This window comes from Homalodisca vitripennis, chromosome 8 (assembly GCF_021130785.1).
Source record: "Homalodisca vitripennis isolate AUS2020 chromosome 8, UT_GWSS_2.1, whole genome shotgun sequence".
NCBI classification, from domain to species: domain Eukaryota; kingdom Metazoa; phylum Arthropoda; class Insecta; order Hemiptera; family Cicadellidae; genus Homalodisca; species Homalodisca vitripennis.
Genome location: NC_060214.1, coordinates 65,543,885 through 65,565,927, shown reverse-complemented (window position 1 = coordinate 65,565,927; position 22,043 = coordinate 65,543,885). Strand labels below are relative to the sequence as shown.

Genomic DNA, 22,043 nt, shown 5'->3' with positions numbered 1-22,043 from the left:
TGCACCAGACTAAAACGGGGACCTTGAGAGTTATCACAAAGAAAGCTGTAGAGAGCATTTCAGCAGGAAGACAATATTATTTTACCTTCTTTGTCATATTTTCACTATTAACGTTTGCAAAACTTCTCATATGTTTTCAATTTACTACCATCAACACAATGTAAAATGAAGAATAATTTGGCTATTTCATACAAATCTGTCTACCATTGAAATGTATCATATAGTTTTATATGACAAAAGACTCCCTAAATAATTACAATATGGTAAATTGTTTAATTATTCTAAAAGTAATTAATCATCCTATTGTTCCCAGAATGTTTTCTACAGCTTGGATTAATTTTTACTACAATAATAAATCCCAATTGCATTACACTGAGTAGACAGGCTGTCCAAAAATTAATCATTGTTATTATATGCTTCAAATGGTGGGGATATAAACGACATTGAGATTTTATATAGTGTTACAATACAGCATAGTCTAAGCTTGTTTCCATCTTCAAGAAGTTCATTTGGGAATTTGTTCCAAATTATAAGTTATTAAAACCCCTCCAATATGACAGAGATGTCCTGCTTACAATGACAAACGAGCTGTTAAAATGTTAGACAGAAATTCACAGTCGGCCGGTGTGAATAATATGAGCGTTTATTATTCCACCCGTTACACAATGTTGCCTCCGATGTTCACAAATGTCGCCAATCACCCCCTTGTTAGTTTGTATCAAGTAAAGGACGATTTCATTTGTATCAAGTAAAATGGAGAAATTAATAGTCACGTAAGTGTTAAATGAATTGTAGAACAAAACAGTGATTATTTTCTGGACAGCCCTAGTAGAACATAGTTGATTGTTACTACACTACACTATACCATACGATAGAATCTTTGTCTACAATGACCACTCTTGGATAACCTGGGAGATCAAAAGAAAGGGAAAGGGGAGATTGATTGACAGGTTGTAATGACAGAAACAAACAAATCATTGTAATGTTATCAATATTTCATTCATACAATACTTAGAAAAAAAATAACAAATTATAAATAAGTTACTAATTATGAGAAGTTTTCTTAATCTTCTTCGAGGCAACATTTCACCAATCAATAAAGCAGTAGTCTGTTTACTCATTATATATTCGACCTAGCATCAGCCTTGTGAAGAGTATATCGCTACAGTTGCACAAACATAATTAATTATGCCACACAATCACAACTCACATTTAAATTTCAAGCTCCATAAAATCTTGTCAAAGTTGGTTTAGATCAAATACAAATTCAATACTAAAAAAATTAAAAGGATTGTTACAGTAATTTATTATTGGCTGAGCGTTTGCTCAACCCATCACTCGGAGAACAATGCAAAATTTCACTCAGTTTATCTGCTTATTATCTCGAGAACAAATTAACCTATAGAATTTGCATGAAGCATCATTTCAATATGGACAACATGAGTTTAATGTTATGAAATATTGTATATTTTGTAACTAATGGCGCCATTCTTCTTCTATGTTTCTCCTCTCTGTCTGTTTTATTCAGAAATCTTGAGAGCTAATTGAGCTATGGACATTGCACATAACTCCATTTATATACAGGCAATAGCATATTCTATGATGATGCAAGTCCCTCTTTGGGGTTGAACTGACTGATAGCATAGCTGAACTGTCCACAGAATATCTTGAGAATGATTTAATTTAACGTATGGACTTTCAATTTTTGTATGAAACTCCATTTCCACACTTACAAAATCTGTGTATCTGTGTGTATATCTGTCTATGCAATATAGCTGAGCAATAGTCAAGCCTGTAATACAGGATGATATCTTGACAATGAATTGAGCTATAAAATTGAAATTTTGAACATTTTGCTTTCACTCAGTCTGCTAAATTCTTCTGTCTGTGTTCTGAAGGACATTACATGAACGAATTTAAAACCTATAGGCTTGAAATTTTCAATGTACACAATTTCTTTATGTATATTTATTCCATGGTATTTGGCTGAGCATTAACACAGACTATACTATTCACAGGATTTTTTGAAAAACTATTTAATCTGTGGAGTTTAAATTTTGCATGAAATCTTCTTCATTTGTACACAGACATTTCAAACTTATTAATTCAAACATCATTTATCCAATCTCTGAGTTATCCGAATCAGTTTTACAGAGAAGGGAGACGATTATTTGAACAATAAACAATTTTAATAAAATTTCCAGTGTTGTTTGATTTTCCATTAACATCTTATGCACTTTACACAAACCAAAAACTAACATAAATTCACTCTTACTCATACCGTAATGTACGAATGATAATAGGTACATATTTTTAGGTAGGACCAACCAAAGTTGACGCACAAAAACAAAATTCCATAATTAGGCATCAGTAACTGATATCTGGTACCACGTGTTGTTCAAAAGTTGAAGGATAATATCTGACAAGGTTATGTTTACCAGTGAGAGTTCTCTACCATAGAAATAATATGCTGGGGTGGAGGGAAAATAGTGCCAACCATCATTTGTGGCTCAACTGTAGTCAATGCTCCATTTAAGAGGAGCCCATTGATTCCAAGCATCACTGATAAGTCTCCAAAAAACTCCACTAGATTGATCCGTGTATTAGTTACACATTATCTTTTCTCAGCCATTTCTGTGGAACCTTTCAAGGGTAAGTCGAGTACAGTATCCAGCAGAATCACAACAGAGAATGAAACAAGAGATGTGTCACAAAAGTTGAAGATTTAAATGTCTGCAAATCATATAATTCTTTTCTACCAATGATGATTTGGACTTTGATCCAGATTTCCAACAAAAAAAAAGGATTTAATTGAGTTTCTTTAGTTTCAGAGGAATGTTGCTTGGCATATTTTTACCATAACCTGTAAGGTTAGTTATTAGGGTTAGCACTATAGAACCAATACATGTTTACTAAGTTATGTTGACATAAAATGAAATGGTAAAACTTTAAAATAGTGTGATCTGAAACTTAACCCTTTTAGTACCAGACCAAAAACTAAAAGTTATTTCTAAGAGTGCTACTACTGAAGGATGCCACACCTATTTCAGCCATTTTGCAGTGTTTTACTTAACAATTTGTTTAAGTTACAAATATTGAAATACTAACTTTTTAATCTATTAGCAGGAAAATAAATTTTTTCTTAAAAACTATAAAAATGTATTTTCACATATTATGTACTTTTAAAAATAAAAATACAGTATATTTAAGTGCAGTATATTTTAAAAACTGTAAAAGTAATGTTAAGTTTTGTAAAAAGCTAGATTTTTACTTTTTTTACATTGTCATATTAAATTTAAAACTAAAGAGCTAATTAATCTTACAATATTGCTATTGTGTGTTTTCTTATAATTTGGTTTATTCAGATTGTTTATATACTAACAAATTTATTATACATTAAATAATTGCTGTAGAATTTTTCTGAGAATATTCATTTATGAGTCATTGGCATTCTTTGCTACTTTTCGCAACATTCCCATTTCTCCTTAGTTTTTCAAATTCATATATAAGGGCGTTGGCACTAAAAGGGTTAAACCATGATACTGAAAAGTGTTTTGATGCTTGGTATTATATACCCCCAAACTACCCTATATAGTAGTTACACTGGAGACTATAGAAAAATTAAAATGTGATTATTTAGGGAAATAAAATTCTAACCATAATTTTTCGGATAAAAAAAAATGTATGGATATAAAAAGGATTTTATTACATCTAAAATATCTTAGTGGAATATTACACAAAAATACCTGACCTAAATACTTTTGAACTAAACTTAATTTCTTTGCCAAAATTACGTATTTATGGATTTATAACTTTAAATACTGAATATCTCAAAACTTGGAACATGGTGGTTGGCACTACTTTCCCCCGACCCCTTCGTACAATATAGTTTTCCACTAAGAAAAGACTGAGAAGATTGATTAACTTAAGTTTTGTCCAAGAAACTCCAAAATGTTGCATGAAACTCCAAATGTGAAACACCACAAATGGAACAGGATATGTAATTTTTTTCATTTAGGATTAGGATTAGAAGCTCAATTATATATACCTATTACTGAATACTTATTCAAAACGTATTCTACATTATAAGCATTAGCCTACTGTATGTAAAAATGATATGGATGAGAACATACACATTTTGTTTTAACTTAAATAAACAATTAATTAACCCTTTAAGTGCCAAGTGCTTATTGAGGGAGTGGCACGGTTAAATCCCTCAGTACTAGGCACTCTTTTTGTAAATGTGTAGTATTCCACCAAATAATTCACAACTTTTCATAACGCAAAATAAACAATGAAATGAATTTCTTTACATTATGCAGGAGGAAAAGTAGGTTATAACTAGGAAATTTTTAAAATTAAAAAATGAAATGTTGTAAGAGACAAATTGTAGTTGTGGTATTAATTTATTTGTATACACCTGTTCACTAAGTAAATATAAACGACAAATGTACCAAGTTTCAAAAGAGTTAGTACATGTATCATCTACTTTTATTTGATTTATTATGTATAAAAAAATGACCAAGTACAATGCAGTTTGTTAACTACATTCAGTAACAGCATTCTTCATAAATACCGACAGGGGATATCATTGGCCCTAAGTGCTACTCAGAATTACTTTGCAGCCGAAAAGATCGGTTCTTGGCACTCAAGAGTTAAGTTTAATTAGATTCATTTTTTCATGTAATAACTGTTTATTACAAAACAAGTTATTACATAGTAAAACAACAATAAACATAACCAATACTTACAGCTCCAGTGAGCATGTCGTACAAGAGAGCGCCAAGTGACCACCAGTCGACCGCCTTCCCGTGCCCACTTCTAGTCAGGATCTCTGGGGCCCTGCGGCCAAACAAAAAGGAAAGTTTAAATATTTTTCATCTTCCAAATTGTGGATTTATTTTGGGCCCTTTCAGAAATAACAAGCTTTCAGGTCTGTGAGGTCAGTAAAAACATATGGTTGAATTTACAAGAGATAGAACTGAAATAATTCTGGAACAATTAAAAATATTCAAGTGGTGATTTCCTGAAGGTGCAATTTATTTTCCACAATAGCCAGTACTGTAATTTTGGAAAACACCACAAAAGTTACGATAGTTTTCATATTCACCAATTTTTGAAATGTCATAAAACCAACATCTTAACCCTCTCCCGCTTGCATTGTTTCCAGGCGCTTACGGTGTTTGTAACCTCAATTAATTCGCTCTGCCGGTCGCGCTCGGTCAAAATACGCGGCGCCTCAACTTACATACGTTCTGTCATTGTAATTAACTATAATTATATATATTAATTATTTTACTATATATTGGTTCAATGAAGTTGACTGTACGAGACCAGGGAGGGGGCACACGGACAGCTGGGCACCGGGTTGTTTGTTGCGCAGTTACTTGGTGAAGGTCATTGTCTGGCTCGCCGTCACTGCCCCTGCCACTATGATCACTCCGAACTACATCCTCAATGCCACCAACCACTTTACAAAGCTCTGGTACATCACTACACTCACTTGAATCGTCGCAATCACTACTAATAACGAGATCGATTTCTCTGTCACGAAGTGTACGACTATAACCCGCCATTGTTTCCGCACAACTAATTTAAATAGCAAAATAATGGAATAAATCTACTGTAAAAGTAAAGTAAATGGTCTCCTGATAGCAAACAACCCGTAGTAGTACAAACTATTGCTACTCGAGAGCAGCACTTATTGGCTCTAGTAGATAAAGTAGTGCGTGCCGATCTGTGCCGTTTAGGCTGCAGTGGCTATGTGGTGGCCGTGCCGATTCATGCCTTGCGAGCGGGAGAGGGTTAACATAAAATTCTCTATTTTGCTTGAAAACCCACCATCAGAGATAAATTTTAAGTTGCTGAAGATATCGCAATGGTAACATGTAATTAAAGTGTACAAGTAGCATAAACATCATGCCAATATCAAAATCTGTTTCAGACATCAACGTATCTTCTATTAAAGTAGAGACCTTTTTCACCTTATTCTGCCCGTCCTCACGGCCACTGGCCTGTGTGAGGAATAATAAGGAAAATATTAATGGCATAAAACACAATCCTTATTAACATCACTATTTGTTTTTGAATAACAAAACTATTCATTTACAACTTGCACTTATTGTTATTGATTGCTCTCACCTAGTATATTAGTTCTGACAAAGTAATTCACTAAAACTGAATTGTATGGATTGTAAAAGGTGATCAATGCAATCTGCTCTATCTGTTCTGGTGACCAGTATACAGAAATGGACTGAGTCAAATTGAAATAATTGTACATACAAAAAACAAACAAAAAAAAAAAAACAGAGTACGAGTAATGAAGTGTTGAGTACACATTGTTCTATTTTATAATTTAAAAAATAAAATAGTGAGTTTTCAAAAATACATTTGTGATTAATTTTTTCATACACAGTGGTGCGTAACATACATTTAGGACATTTCTGCCTAAAATAATTCTATAGTATTGTATATAGAATATAGGTTACAAATTTTACTATAATTAAAGGACCAGAACTACGATTTTGAGATTGAATAAACCGATACAACGGAATATTGAATGACCCGACAGAACGTAAAATGAAAGTTGTTTCTGTTTACTTACCATAATGTTCCGCTCTATTGCGTTTTGCTGGGACGACGTTGAACATACATACTTATTAGTGCATCTAATCCAGTGCAGTATACTTACTTTTGAGTTTTGAGAACTATTAATTATCGATAAAATAAAAATTATAAAGGCGTTATTTTGAAGTACCAAATTCAGAACTGGACGATGAACGCAACAAAATCTAGCAGAGGTTGATATTAAATGAACAAAAACTCCAGCAGTCAAAGGGTCAGTCAAGTCATAAATATAGTACTTGGTATATATAATTACCATCAGACTTACAGTATACTCAATGGTACAGCAGAATGTGCGAGTGTCAATTCAATTTCCCTTTGCATCTATTAATTAAGTGGTCAGTCAAGTCATAAATATAGTACTAGGTATATCAGAATTACATATACTCAATGGTACAGCAGAATGTGTGTAACAAAATCCTCTTCAATGTGTTACCTCAGCAACTACTAATTAAGTGGTCAGTCAAGTCATGAATATACCTGTAGTGCTAGGTATATAGTCAACATCACACTTACACATACTCATTGGTGCGCAGAATGTGTGGGACAATGGCCTTCTTCATCTGTTCGTTACAGAGCCCAAAGTCAGTGACCCTAACATGACCGTCAGCATCTACTAGTCAAGGGGTCAGTAAAGTCATGAATATAGTGTTAGGTATATAATCAACATCGCACTTACACATACTCAATGGTGCGCAGAATTTGTGAGATAATGGCCTCCTCGATCTGTTCCTTACAGAGTCCAAAGTCAGTGAGCCTGACAGGACCCTCAGCATCTACTTAAGTCAAGGGGTCAGTAAAGTAAAGAACACAGAACTAGGTACATAATCAACATTGGACTTACATGTACTCAATGGTGCCGCAGAATGTGTGAGTGACATTGCCCTCCTCGATCTGTTCCTTACAGAGTCCAAAGTCAGTGAGTCTTACATGACCGCGTGCATCAAGCAGAATGTTCTCGGGCTTCAGGTCCCTGAAAACAGACCATACTACTGTAGAGATAATCAACTTTCAGTATTGTGTATGTGTATATCTACTTAATTGAAAATTCCACCACGATTTTACCTTAAAAACTGTCATGTGAGCGATATGATTATTGCTTAAGAACTGGACGTACGTAAGTATTGATTAAAACTTGACTTTGAGACCTTACTTAGAAATGGTATATAAAAAAAATTTGCTCTGGACCAAATGCACACACTTAGGAAGTTGGTTGATTTTAAGATTTAAATTGATGTTTGTTACATTTAATTAAATCAATAACACGATATTGAATTCAAAATGGGGAAGTAGTTTTTTTTCTGTTTTTTAACTTCAAAAGAACTATGTTGTTCTTAAACAGAAAGGCTTTGTGTAAAATATTTTTAGAGACCTGAAAATCTTAATCATTCCATCATTGCACATTTATAATTAATTGATTACCTCAAGATTGTTTAGCTGTTTAGATTGTTAAGTGGGTAATCTTAGACTTTTGAGATATATCTAAGAATTTAAAGTGTTAAAATTTAACACTTGCCTATGTATTTTTGAATAAAATATCTATGTGGCTAATAAATTATTCTGATTCTGATGATTCTGATTCTTAATGATTCTGAACCCCACAGTTGATAGGCAGTTATGCTGAGATAAGACAATTACAGAAACATACTCATAATTTCAGCAAGATTTAATAAATTTAATTTTCTACAAATTGATATGCTACTTATATGTTAACAAAGGGTGTATGTGCATTTGGTAAGAAATCTCCAACATGTAAATTTCAAATAGAAATTACTAAAGTGTACATGTTCAAGTTTCAGATTGTAGAGGAAATCTAAAGTCAACTAACAATATTTTCCTCAACAGCAATAGACATTAAAAAGTGTTATCACTGTATCCAAACTTTTTAGTGTTTTTCCAACTGATAAGAAAATTTTACAGCAAGATAAACAGTGAAAGATTTAACGCTAGCTTGAGTTGTTATTGTCACTAATGTTTGTAATCATTCTAGTCACGTCATACGTTTAGCTGTAAAGAAATTTATGTATGAAACTATCAATTGTCTGTTTAATTAGAATAATTTTATACAAGCAGCGTCTAACTCACGTAATAAAGCATGCAACAATTGATTTAAATTAATTTAAAAAATTATACATCATAAAATGCATACTGATTGATGTTTACTTACCTATATATGATACCTAGAGAATGGAGGTGTTCAATTGCCAGGGTGATTTCGCTCATGAAGAAACTGGAACAAAATAAAACATTAGTCATTTACAATGAAAACATAATCTAGACAATAATAAATTTTGTAAAGTGCTGCTACATGTATCCAACCTTTGCCTATCAAACATTACATTTTATCTGATATGGTGATGAAGACCATGCAACCAGATGAAGATGAAGAGTGGTGGTGATGAAGAGACCATTTAGAGTCTCTTTCAATTATTACATGAAAACATGCAAGCCTACGTCATAATAATGTTCAACATATTGAACTGCCTCAACATTCCCCCGTCATTAAATTTTCAATTATTCAAAAAATAAGCCTTTAATTACCTTAAATATATATACTTAATATATTTCACAATGTATCAGGATCAGTAAAATTATATACATTATTTACAGAAAATCATAGCCTTAAATTATTACTAATACACTTCAAAGACTAAGTATTGACCTGATTTTAGTCAATAGTATGTAGGAATATGATTGTAGGTTTAGTTAATTAAGATATTAGAGGCCTTGAGATAGGCAGATGAAAGTCCTCTTTAGGATGTAATGTTTTCTAGCTCGCGAATCTATACTTAAAGATAAGTATCTATACTTACCTAAAGATAAGTAAAAATAAAAATTATGCAATTCAATTAGGTACGACATATTTTGAAATACAAACAAGCCAAAAATTAAGTTTGAGAGTACAAGAATTGAATATATTTCTATAGAAATTAAGAGTACAAAAGTCGGTTTTGTTATGGCAACATATTATGCTGTAGAAGATAGTGTACAGGTGCATATCCTCTGTGCTCATTAATTTTGCAAAGCTATTTCAGTCATGTCAAGGTCATTACTCTCACTCCGTCTGTCTTCCTTATACAATTTCAGCTCCTACAATCTATCAATCAAGGCCGAGTGTAAAACACACACACACACAGATTACAAGGTGCAAATGAGCCTGTACATTTCTACCTTGTTCGGCTTTAAGTGTATTGTTGAATCACATCTCTTACTCTGAGATAAATTTAATGTTTCTTCAAGTATCTTACGATTCATACCATGCCAAGTATCGTAACAGGATATTTTATATTTTAACTCTTCCGACACATTAGGCAAATATATATGAGATTCGACTTTGACCTCTCTTTGAGGGTGTTTTAGTTCTCAAAAAAGCTTACGGAATGGCAGGAGCACATTCTGTGCTTATCACGGTTGACTACAAAATATTTTTTAAGCCTACATTCCGCAGCAGGGGGATGGGGGGCCCTTTGTCTAGCTATACTTGTTTACCTGCATTGCGCCTCATACAGAGCCATAACCAAATATATCCATTGTCTGCCCAGATGATGGGATAAGATAAGATTATAGACCTTATCTATGAAACCTTCCATAAGAAAATACGCTAATAATTAGTGTTTACATAATTTTATAGTTTCATCAGATTGTACCACGAATTTGAATTTAAATTTAGATTTGAATTAACGGTATGTTAAATAGTAATTTTTAGATTTTTATCAATTAATTAGTTTTTTACGATTACTTTTTAGAACATATTTATGTTAACAAATTAGCTTTAATCTTAAAGAAAAATATATTTTATAGATGTCTTTGTGTTAAAGGAAAATTACGAAATTCGTTAGCGGCGTGTGAAGGGTTAATAGAATTCATTGATGTTTATAACACAAAAATCAACTGTTTTTACTGGTAGTAATTAAAGGTATTTGGTTTTAATTCTCTTCATTACTTGTAAGCTTTACTACATGTTCAACAGGTGTTTTAAATTCAAATACATGATAGTTTAAAATATTTTCCTGTGATCACTTATCTTTGTTTAGAACTGGCAGATGACAGTAAGATACCTTAGAACTGATTAATGAAAACTATGAATTACTGTCTGATACTTTTTTTAAGTTTCTACACAGTTGGATTAAACAGATCGTAGTTTTAGAACAGTATCAGTAAACAAATAAGAATCTGAAAATTACCCAGGGACAGAAATCGAACATCACGTGCAATGTAAAACATTGCATAAGCTGTGAAAAGCTACAATAATGATAACAAAATAGATCAAAGTGAGAAAAAATGTTTAAGAAAAAATTAAGTTGAAGGAGTATATGGAAATAATCATTAATGCTCTTGATTTGTGGGCATTTTATGAGGACAATTTTAATTTTTGAATGACAAGTTGCATGTAAACTATTTTCTTATCATTTTTTGTTTAAGTCTGTAAAATTTTCACAAAAAATGGTATTTATTTCTCCACATGTTCAATACAACAGACACATCACATCCCAATTGCAAATTCCGCTGATATTATTATAATAATATTTAACGTTTCTGTACATAATACAATAAATTTAAATTTGAAGAAAAAGACTGATGTAGATCAGCACCAATTATGACTCTGCAACCTAGTCATTGTTGATTTTAAAGGATAGTGATGCTTGATTGTTTAATTTTTCTTCTTGTTCTTGCCTATTACTCGTGAATTTTTTTACTGTGAACCGATTTGCATGAAATTTTGGAATTAGGCTCATCTTACCCTTAACTTCAAAAGTGAAAATGATCTGAACTCCGCCTATTATTTTTAAGGGGTGTAAACAACCCCTTAATGGGAAAATTGACATTGAGCCATTTAATCGCTAGAAAACATGTCTAATAGTAAGTGGTGAAATTGTAAAGTGTTTTATAAAACAATTACCTCATATTAAAATCATTTTCAACACCTTGAAAATCTTACAACCCTTGCAAACAACCCCTAAATTGAAAAAATCACAAAAAAATACTTTGGTATGACATAAAAAGATGTAAGTATAGAGTAAGTAATATTTTATATTCTCTATAATAATCATCAAATTGTTAACCCCCTTTCAACCCTTGAAAACTACCCCTTGATAAAAAATTTAAAAAAATTTTTTATAAAATGAAAAGGATTTAAATATTATTCCACACTCTCGAAAATGATTATCATATTCTTAACCCTTTAAGCGTCATGAAAAATTATACCTGATCTTTAATAAAGTTACAAATTTTTTAAATTTCCAATGTGTAAAGTTAAATTTTTTTTCGTTTCTGTATGTCAAAATAGAGTTATTTAACGGTGAATAAAATTTGTTTAGCCCTTTTTGGATTTCCTAGGATAATTTTTAACTTTTGAGAATATCGTAGAATAGCAGTGTAGTTGTCACCAATATTTTTTTATTTATTCAGTAAGTATGGGAATGAAACACAGTTTTATAGAGAAACATATACTATATTACAAACCAATAAAATTAGAAAAATACAAAAGTAGACAAAGAGTGTTTATTTGTTGGCGGTCTGTCACAAATGACATTCCGCGCGTCTCCCGCAAGCCACTGTTATCGCGTGGACTTTGAACCTTCTTATCGCTCGGCAACCTGTAGGACAGCCTTGCGGGGCTTGAATTATGTTTCTTGCTTTCTGATAACATCCTTATGACCGTAGTAAAATATGAAAAAGTTTGGGGTTGACCAAGTAATTGCTCAAAATTACCGAATCTTCAAATTCCGAATCGTCTGGATTCGCCATTCACACGAATGATGGTAAAAAACACTAAATAAATACTGGAAACTGCTGTATATAATATGAATAATTTACTTTAAAAAGAATAGGACACTACAGAAAATTAGCGATAACCCAAATACATATGCGAGTACCGGACGCTTCCTAATAACTAACTGGCTAGATGTCTTGACGGGAGATCGCGTCAATGACTTTGTGAAAGGCGCGGGGCCACGCCCGCTAGACAGTGTTTGGCCAATTAGAAGCAACTGCCACTCCCATTGTAACAGAATTCAAGGCGGAGCAACCCGTCTGTATGTCGCATGACTACTAGAACCATCTAGCAGCAAAATATTCAACTAACATAGCAGTAAGAAAATAAAGAATGCAAAAACGCGGATCCACGGCAATGACGTTTTGAGCTTGTAGTGGCCCTCCGCGGATCCGCGTCAATAACGCTGGAAAGGTTAAGCTTTTCTACCCTCAAAACTACCCCTAAATTAAAACAGTAAATATATATGATTACATATTTTAAAATAATTTAATTTAGAGTAAAATATTGCCATTTATTGAATAAAATATTAACAAATTATATAAAATTCACTCAAATGTGTTATATATATATACATATAAGAACGTTGGTATGTATTCATGCCTACGTTTCCAAAATATATGAGCCATATTTTGTATATATATATATATACACATTACAATAGTTTTGGGTCTCTATTATACTGCGTACTTTCACATTGCTCCAAATATTCACACTCCGAAATCTTCAGTTACTAAGTAGAAAAAAATATGATAAGTTTCTGGACCATAACTCCTACAATTTTCATGCTATCACAATTTATAAAAAACCATTGTAAAGGTAATTAAAAGAGCTTCAACATACTTAATTGCAATATGTAGTAAAAAACCTTTTTCGAAAACGGTGAAGGGTTAAAGGGCTTAAGAGAGGCTGTGAATGCGCTGCAACGCGCTCTTTAAACAATCATATCTCCATCAATTTTCTGTTTGACAGAAAAAAACAAAAAAACCAAATTGTTTGTCAGAAAAATACCTACATTTTTCATCTTACACTTTTATACGTGTCTGTCGTCATTTTTGAGATATTATGAAAAAGGTGGTTTTTTAAAAAATTTGAAATTTTTTTAATCGTGACTTTTTTGAAAAATATTTGTCCTGAAGCAGCCAAACTGATACAATCTATCAAACTCTTCATAATAAAGTTAATTCTAGGCGGAATACGTTTAATTTTAATTATGGTGGAAATTGCACTTATGAAACCCATTGATTTAAAAGAAAAAAACATTAGATGCTCCTCTTATTTGCAATACAGCTCACTTATTTTACGTGCAAAAGACTTAATAGTGCTCATTGTAAAGCTTATTTCAAGCACTACAAAACCCTTTTTTATTAGAATGCCTAAAATGCATCTGCTCGCCGCTAGATGGCATTGACCACATCGATCAAATTTCAGACAAAATAAAAAACGGCTTTGATCTTTAATATCTAGCTTAATATTGCACTTAGAATACTTTATAAAAAAACAAAATTGTTTATTTATTTATCTGCTACAATTTTGTTCTTTATAAATTTTTTGATAAAACGTATATTTTTGGAGATATTTGCAAAAACCCGATGAAAAACGTGAAAAAATTGTGAATTTTCAATTGCCAATAACTTGAAAATTATTGGATTTTTCGAAAAACTTTATATATGATTTTTTGCTTAAAATTAGGCCTTCTATCGATATCCGAGGTTATTTTGAAAAATAAAAATTTCACCCCCGAAAAGGGGTGGCAACCACCCCCAGGGTGGTTGCGGAGTTCAAATAATTTTCACTTTTGAAGTTAAGGGTAAGATGAACCTAATTCCAAAATTGTATGCAATTCGGTTCGCAGTAAAAAAATTCGGAGCAATAATGCTTCAATGACTGCACTAGAAATGTATGCTATAAATATAAAATTCATCATCCATGTGTATTATCATTTTCAACACTTTGTATTGGCATACCAGTTATAACTAAGTGTATTAATATTTTTGTCAGTTAATACAGGTAGGTGTTTCCAACACTCACATTGGAAGTTCTGTCGCATGTATTATAAACTACATTCTGTGTGATACGTTCTACTTAATTTTCTTAAGGGGGTTCGGTAGGCCCTATCCTTACAATGCTATATTCCTATACTTTATGTACCTTCTTCTCAGGAACAACTGGTTCGATTACAGTAAAATTTTTATGTGTTATTTTTTAGGTCCTTATCATGAAATAGAGCGCAAAACATTTTGGTTTTTAAGAAAATTTCATTAAAAAAGAATTTTTTAAAAAATACATGTTTTTTTTAAATTTTATGTTATTTATTTTTTTGCCTAATTATTAAAGATTTTTTTACAATGTTACGCGCTTAAAATGTGTATATTGGTGGCATGTACAAGTGGTTTTTTTTTTCATAATGATCCATCTAATACTTCCTGAGATAAAGGTACATAAGTAAGAAAAAAATTAAATTCCGGGAAATCAACGTTAAAGTTAAAATATACATTTGGTCTTACTTGGTAATATGTAACTGAAGTTAATGGCATCCTGATCCATAACTGGGATCATCAGGATCCTCCAAATCTTCCCATTCATCTTCCAACTTCCTTTTAGCACTTTCACGGGATTGTCTGCTTCTTTTTGCAACTTCCGAGATCATGCGCTGAGCCTTTTTTAGCCGGGATATATCTTTATTTTTCATAGCATCACAAAAATTCTGCCCAACAATCAATCCCAGTTTCTTAAATACCATACACCTTGCTATGTTTCCTTTATTAAAAGTATTGATGGCATCATATACACCTAAGTGAAGTGTGTGAATGCTTACAAACACGGTTTTCGGTAGGCGAGTCCAAATTATTTGGTTCACAGACTCATTGGGATTCTGTGATTTACCATGTAAGCACTTTTTTAGAAGGTCAGGAGCACTAAGATCTTTGAAAATAGGTTTTAGCCTCTCCATTATGGCAAGTGGTAGGTGAAAATGTTTTTCATGATCATATTTTTCATTTTGGACCAATGATTTTTGATATTTACACCAACTATCACTTCCTTTCGGGCAAAGTCCATGTTGAGGATTAGAGTTACTTGATAGTAAATGGTAGTATTCTGCCCATATAGCTTGCTTCATGTCATTCAAATTACCTATATTTCTGCGTATGGCTAATCCGTAGTATTTCTGAATTGATAATATAGCAGCATCTGTTAGTCGGTTGCGACCGCCTAAGGTTTTTCCATCAATTTGTTTTGCCTTACCTTCTTTTAGTTTTAATGTCCTTAGGCGTGTGCCCATATAAATATTTGGGGCGGAGGTCAGGGCCTTGATGCTGGGGGCTCAGGGGGTATAGCGGTTGGCGGCTTTGGTGTGCGGTACTTAGGGCAATTGCATGCGAGTTGAATGAATGCGAGTGTGTGTCTTGCGATATTATTGTAAATTTGTATATAGTTACACTAATTATTGATGATTGTTTTTATTTTAAGATTCATTTAATATATAGTGTAAATAAATAGACTAAGTTTTAGTTATAAATGTATTCATATATATATATATGTTAGTTTAATTTTTATGAGGTTAAGTGGTAGAGAGGACTTTATAGTCCTAACTTCGCCTCTAATAAAGTCATTTTTCATTTCATTTCATTTCATTTCATACGCTTTTGGACATGTCCAATGCACTCTAATTTTGTAACTGGACAGTCATTACCATAAGGCATGCTTTCTAATACACTAGCAAACCCTTTAGAGTCGCCGTCTCCAAGATATTCAATATAGCGAACATCATAAGTTGGAACGGACCGTTGAAATATTTTACAGGCTCCTACCACTTCCATACCCCCACTTACTCCTTGGTAATTAGCACTGCAATTATCATCATGATGGCCAGTAAACTTGCCTCTACAACGACAGTACTTAGACAGTATGACGGCATCTACAACTTTACCAGTATCAACACCTGTAGCAGTTACAACGCCATTTTGAGATGTATGTCCACGCTTTTGCCAAGTGCCGTCGATGGCAACACACAAATCCCTATTTCCATCATTTATTTTCACTGCTTCTTCTACAGCCTCTTTCATAAATGAAAAACATATATCCTCAGCTGTAGACCCTAGAACTCTAATGTATTCACTAAACTTTGTAGGAGGTTTAGGCAAGTTTAGCACGCCGCAAAGAGTTTCACAAGCGACCTGGCCCCTTCCAATAGTACGCATACCGTACACTAACCTAACATTTAGGTCATACATTTTATTGTGTGATGGGTTATCAGGTAAAGTACAGCAATTTTCATATGAAGCTAATGTCTTTGTACTACAACCTGAACATGTAAAATCACCTGAAAAGAAAAGTCCAACACGCCTACCGACTTTGAAATCAATTGCTTCATGGCAATGTTTACAAACTGCTATATTAGAAATTATTTTCAACAAACTATTCAAATCAACTATTTCATAGGCTAGACTAGGCTCACCATCAACAATAGATTGGTAGTTATTGGAAATATTTCCTAGTTTTGCTTTTGAAGCACTAACTGGTTCATCTAGACTAGTCATATCTTCCAAAACATCAGCATTAGGACTAGGCCTAATTTCAGTTTCTACTGTCTTCTTACAAAATACTCGTTTCCTTTTCTTGAAAACACTAGTACTCCTAGGCATTTTGAATAATATATTCTTCTAAAACACTAGACACAACACTTTAGAAAAATAATTGTAATGTGTATTTACTTTTGAGTTTTCACAATAAAGAATAAACTCATGAATGTAAACAAACAATGTTTTCTTACTTCTCTTGTCTGCTGTTTATTGGCACAATACTTCAGGTTAGCCAACCATTGAAAGAAAAACAACTGTTTCTGGATGCTAGTTATTATAACAAATATATAATAGTATTGTCGTTACCATAGATACAATTCTGGTAAAAATTGCAGCTGTGCAGACAATATGTTGTATATTTTTTTTTAAATACTTCCCATTGTCAGAATTAAATAATTTTTATGTCAAAATGTTCAGAAAACAACACAGAAAAATAAATTGAAATAAAAAAAAAATGTTTAATTTTTTAATTTTTAACCTACCGAACCCCCTTAAGTATCTCTGACTTAATTAGGCTGCTATAACTTCTGTTACCTCTACAGCTTACACTCACCATGCAGTTTCCTCTAGGAATATTCCTTCTCTCTCGAGATACATAAAGAGCTCGCCGCCACTGAGGTAGTCCATAATGAGGTACAGCTTTCCGTCAGTTTGGAAAGCATATATGAGGTCCACAATGAATGGATGCTGAAAACCGAACATGACATTCACTCTTGTTGAACTACCTTTCAAGATTATAAAACCACAACGTAAGAGTAAATAAACAGTAAACTTTTGGAGAAAAATTCAAAGTTTTTGTGATTTTTACACTTTCAGAGTTCTACCAATATCGTATAAACCAAGCAGGTATTTAATTAAGAAAAATATATTGATTACAACAGTCAACTATATGTGTTTTATCCAATAAAACAAACTAAATCCTTAAGGTACAATCCTTATGAACAACAGTACAAACATACACCTTGATTAGCCACATATACTACAAATGAGATCATATCCATTAAAATGTTTACAAATGTAACTGGGTTATTATATTACAGTTTATAAATATTTCAAACAACTAGTTTTACGAAAATTATTTCAAAGAAAGGTCAATATCAAAATCAAGTTTTATTTAAATTTCTGAAAGAGAAAAAATATTAAGAAGGTTAATGTACAAAGTAGTCTATTTACATTAAGTTTAGAAAAAAACAATGAAAATGCTTAAAATTTGCTTTTAACCTAATCTTTGCTTTAATTTATAACAAAAAACACATTTAAGAATAATAATAAATAAAAAATTCTCATTTATTATTTAAGGCTACATCACACTTTGCATTACTGATATTTTACAGCAAATTCTATAGTTTAAAAATTACAAGATTTTGTACATCAATCCTGTAATCCTTAGCAATTGATCTGTGAGTCAGTAAAATGTCAAACATTTTTTTAAATCTTTTAATACTAAATTTCCAAAAACCATTCTAGAATGATTAATTTTATAACAGATAATCTATAAAGAATTTCATTTGAAAAACTTTCTTAAGAAACTTCGCAAATTATAATATAACAGCCATGGCACATTTTGCAATAAAAGGGTACAACAAAGCCATCGGCACCGCTTTATAACAATATTTAATCAAAAGATTGTTATAAATCATTATTTACGGCCATTATATTGTATTGCTGTTTCAATTTCTATGTATTTAAGATATCTACATAATATTAAGGCATATGTGCCTACCCACAATATAAAAATGTTAAAAAACCTCCTCTTTCAATCCAAAACATGTGGTACCTACATGAAACACAAAAATAATATTTTTTTTTCTTTCAGTGTAGGCCTATTATCCTTTCCATTTAACAGTTATACTTATTTTAAATGGGTAATTTGCACACACCGGCCTCATAACTAATAACTGATCAACTGATCAAACGTTCATTCAGTATCGCGCTGGCCCATTACGTCTAAGTGGAGAGGAGATTAAGATAACAGCAGGATATCTAATACGATTGTAGATTGTAGAGCACCGATAGGAAGCTCCTACCACACAAACAATAATACAGACAACACTGCTGATAACAACCACACTCTAGGTGAATCTTAACTTTGTTTGGGTTGTGTAACATTTCGTCACCTATCTCACAAGTTAATTTAACATTTCAAAACACGTCTTGACTGTAATATCTCCAATTCTCACAAACAACACAAGTTTTACTGCAATAAACATCAACAAAGTTGTTAGCTGAGCATCAACGAAACATATCAATCGAAGGGCTGAAAAACTTTCACTTCTGTCTGTCTGTCTGTCCGCACGATATCTCAAGAACAACCTGCCCTACAGACTTGACATTTTGCATGCATCAAGCTTTATTTCTACATAAGCAACATCAAGACCGATGATCGTGGGAATTGGATGACAGTTAGCTAACAAATGTTAGTTATGTAAAATGTAAAAATACATTGGTCTTAGGGGGTCACAAGGCAATAAGAACATTGCAGAATAAATATTTTTGTAAACAAACTGTATACAATCACATGACATTATAACATGTGACATATGGACACATGCAGCATAATGAAATGAGTTATCGACTTGGAATTTTGCATACAACCTCAGCAAAGCTTGTTACAAGTCACGTTGTGTGGCGTAATCCTACCTTGTATAACGATGGTGAACATATACAGAATTAAAAAATTCAAATGGACTAATGGCGTAATCCTACCTTGTATAACGATGGTGAACATATACAGAATTAAAAAATTCAAATGGACTAATATACAAGGTGTTTGAAAAGTCTGGGTACGGCTTAATATTTTACAAACTATAGCAGATAACACCTATAAACTTTGCACAGTGTCATATGGCTATGTAAACTATTTTTCCTTGCTATTACCATGACATGCCAACCATGGGGGGCCGGCCCACAGAGGATAACATGGAAATCTTAAATTAAGGCATGGGTCGAGTGATACCTCACTTGAAAGAGCTCACTTAGTAGAGTTCAATGCCGCAAACCGTATCTCAAAAGGTTTATCCAATCAGAAATGGCGGGTTGTTTTAAGTACACATTGTGCAGTACATTATGCGCTGCCATTTCTGACTGGATCGTCGTATTCTGATGCGGTAGGCGGCGTTTCACTCTACTAACCCTAGGTTGTGGACTCTAATTCACAGGGTCCAAACTTTTGGATGTTTCTAAAAACCTTACGTTTGTTACATTATGAATTTTAAATATACAAAATTACTTCCTTTCTGTGTTCCCAACCTTTTGCTGATACACAAAAGTATATATACTTTAATATGTGAATAAACATATCACAAGGACATTAAGTTCATTACCAAGATTTGGAACAAGTTAGGTGATTAGCAAGTGAAATACTTAGGCTTCACTGAACCTAAAAACCTTGATTTTTAGAATTTAAGAATAAATTTAAACAACTCGTGTCTACCAAAATTACGGTTATATCCAGAAAGATTGTTTCATTTCATAGTTTCAATAGTAAAGACTCTACTGAAGTAAACAAGTGTTTTCTGACGGATGCCAGCTAAATTAATTAGTTTAATGGTTGCATAACAATGGTTAAATTTTAAAAGTCACTGAACTTTCTTTCCTAATTAATAAACACCACTAAATAAACCAGAGTTGAGACACGAATGCAAAGAACAATTAGTGGGTGTAGGAACTTGCACGCAGTACGCTAACAAGGCCATGGTGATACATCAATTACTCATTCATTCATTAGACTCCACGCTTGTACGGTTACATCGTACTACAACTCACAGGAAAACTGACAGTAAATTCTGTTCATTCTACTTTCAACTGTAACTGTTTCCACACAATCACATCAATTAAACTGCAACTTTCAAAACACTACTGATATTTATTTTGGTTTTCTAAATACAGTGTAGATTTAAATAATTAAATAACAATAAAAATGATATGAACGTATCTTGAACAATATATAAATTACCATAAAACGTATAATCTGCACTATAACACTTGTACTAAAATATTAGCCCATATAAAATCTATTACTTGAGCCCTCAGCTTCAAATATAAATGTATTAGAATTAAACATGTTGTTATGTTGTTATATTATTAACGAATTAGAGATACAAAATGTATTTAAAATACATTTTCTACATACAAGTAGAAATGTATTTAAAAACAACAACATTCTTACTTTCCCATGCATATTTATTTATGAATCTTTGGTTTTTTTAAAAAAGAATGAATACTTTATGACACTAGCTAACACAAATTCAGATTATTCACTTAGAACCCGGCTAAACATTCCAGTTCCAAAACATTCTACTTCTTTTTTTCAAAAACACGTAACTTACAACTGCATTAAACTTTTCAACTCACTTCCAGATGCTTTAAAGGTGGATTGTTCTTTAACCTTGTTCAAAAATAACTTAAAACAGTTCCTCATCGACGGTTCCTTTTACAGTGTCCAGGATTTTTTTGCATAAATTGTAAATAGTAGACTAAATATAGTTTTGTTTTTTTTCTTTGATGTATACTTAGCATAACATGTAACACTGTATAAGTTAGTTAAGCTAGCCCTGTGTGTATACTTTAATGACGTTGCTAATGCATGAAAATGTTATTTTGAGCAATAAAGGATTTTGATTGATTGATTGATTGATATTTTTGTATACAAAACCAATCCAAAAAAAGTATTAATATGTTTTAAAAGCTTGAATACTATGAGTTTCAAATAAATGTTTGCAAGTAGTCTAACCCAGTTTCAATTACTAGAATTTACTTTAATACCATAAGATAGTTGACATTAGTCTGTCCGATCAAAGCAGAAATTCATATGTCGGAAAGTAGATTTTTTTAAAGATTTGTTTAAGTGTTACTCATGTATCAATTCACAATTTAATATCATTTAAGTTGATCGTTTGTAACAAACATTCAATGTGAAATACTCAGCGTGTATGCCGTAAATTTCTTTAATACTTTTTACACAATCAGGAATACCAGCTTTTAGAAAATCTTTCAGTTGTCATAACAGTAAGTAGTTTGAAAATTTATCAATGATTACTATTGTGAAAGAAAAACTTCTTTTG

General features: G+C 32.2%; 1 protein-coding gene across 3 annotated transcripts in view; it reads right to left on the bottom strand.

Moving 5' to 3' along the window:
• The window catches only part of LOC124367654 (ribosomal protein S6 kinase beta-2-like), a 59,889-nt gene that overhangs the window by 22,021 nt on the left and 15,825 nt on the right, over positions 1 to 22,043 (bottom strand). For all 3 annotated transcript variants that reach the window (XM_046824650.1, XM_046824651.1, XM_046824652.1), the window contains 4 exons: positions 17,534 to 17,667; positions 8,792 to 8,854; positions 7,469 to 7,597; positions 4,752 to 4,842 (listed from right to left, as the gene is read on the bottom strand). In XM_046824650.1, the coding sequence (XP_046680606.1) occupies positions 4,752 to 4,842; positions 7,469 to 7,597; positions 8,792 to 8,854; positions 17,534 to 17,667 (417 nt within the window). The remainder of the gene's footprint in view (positions 1 to 4,751; positions 4,843 to 7,468; positions 7,598 to 8,791; positions 8,855 to 17,533; positions 17,668 to 22,043) is intronic.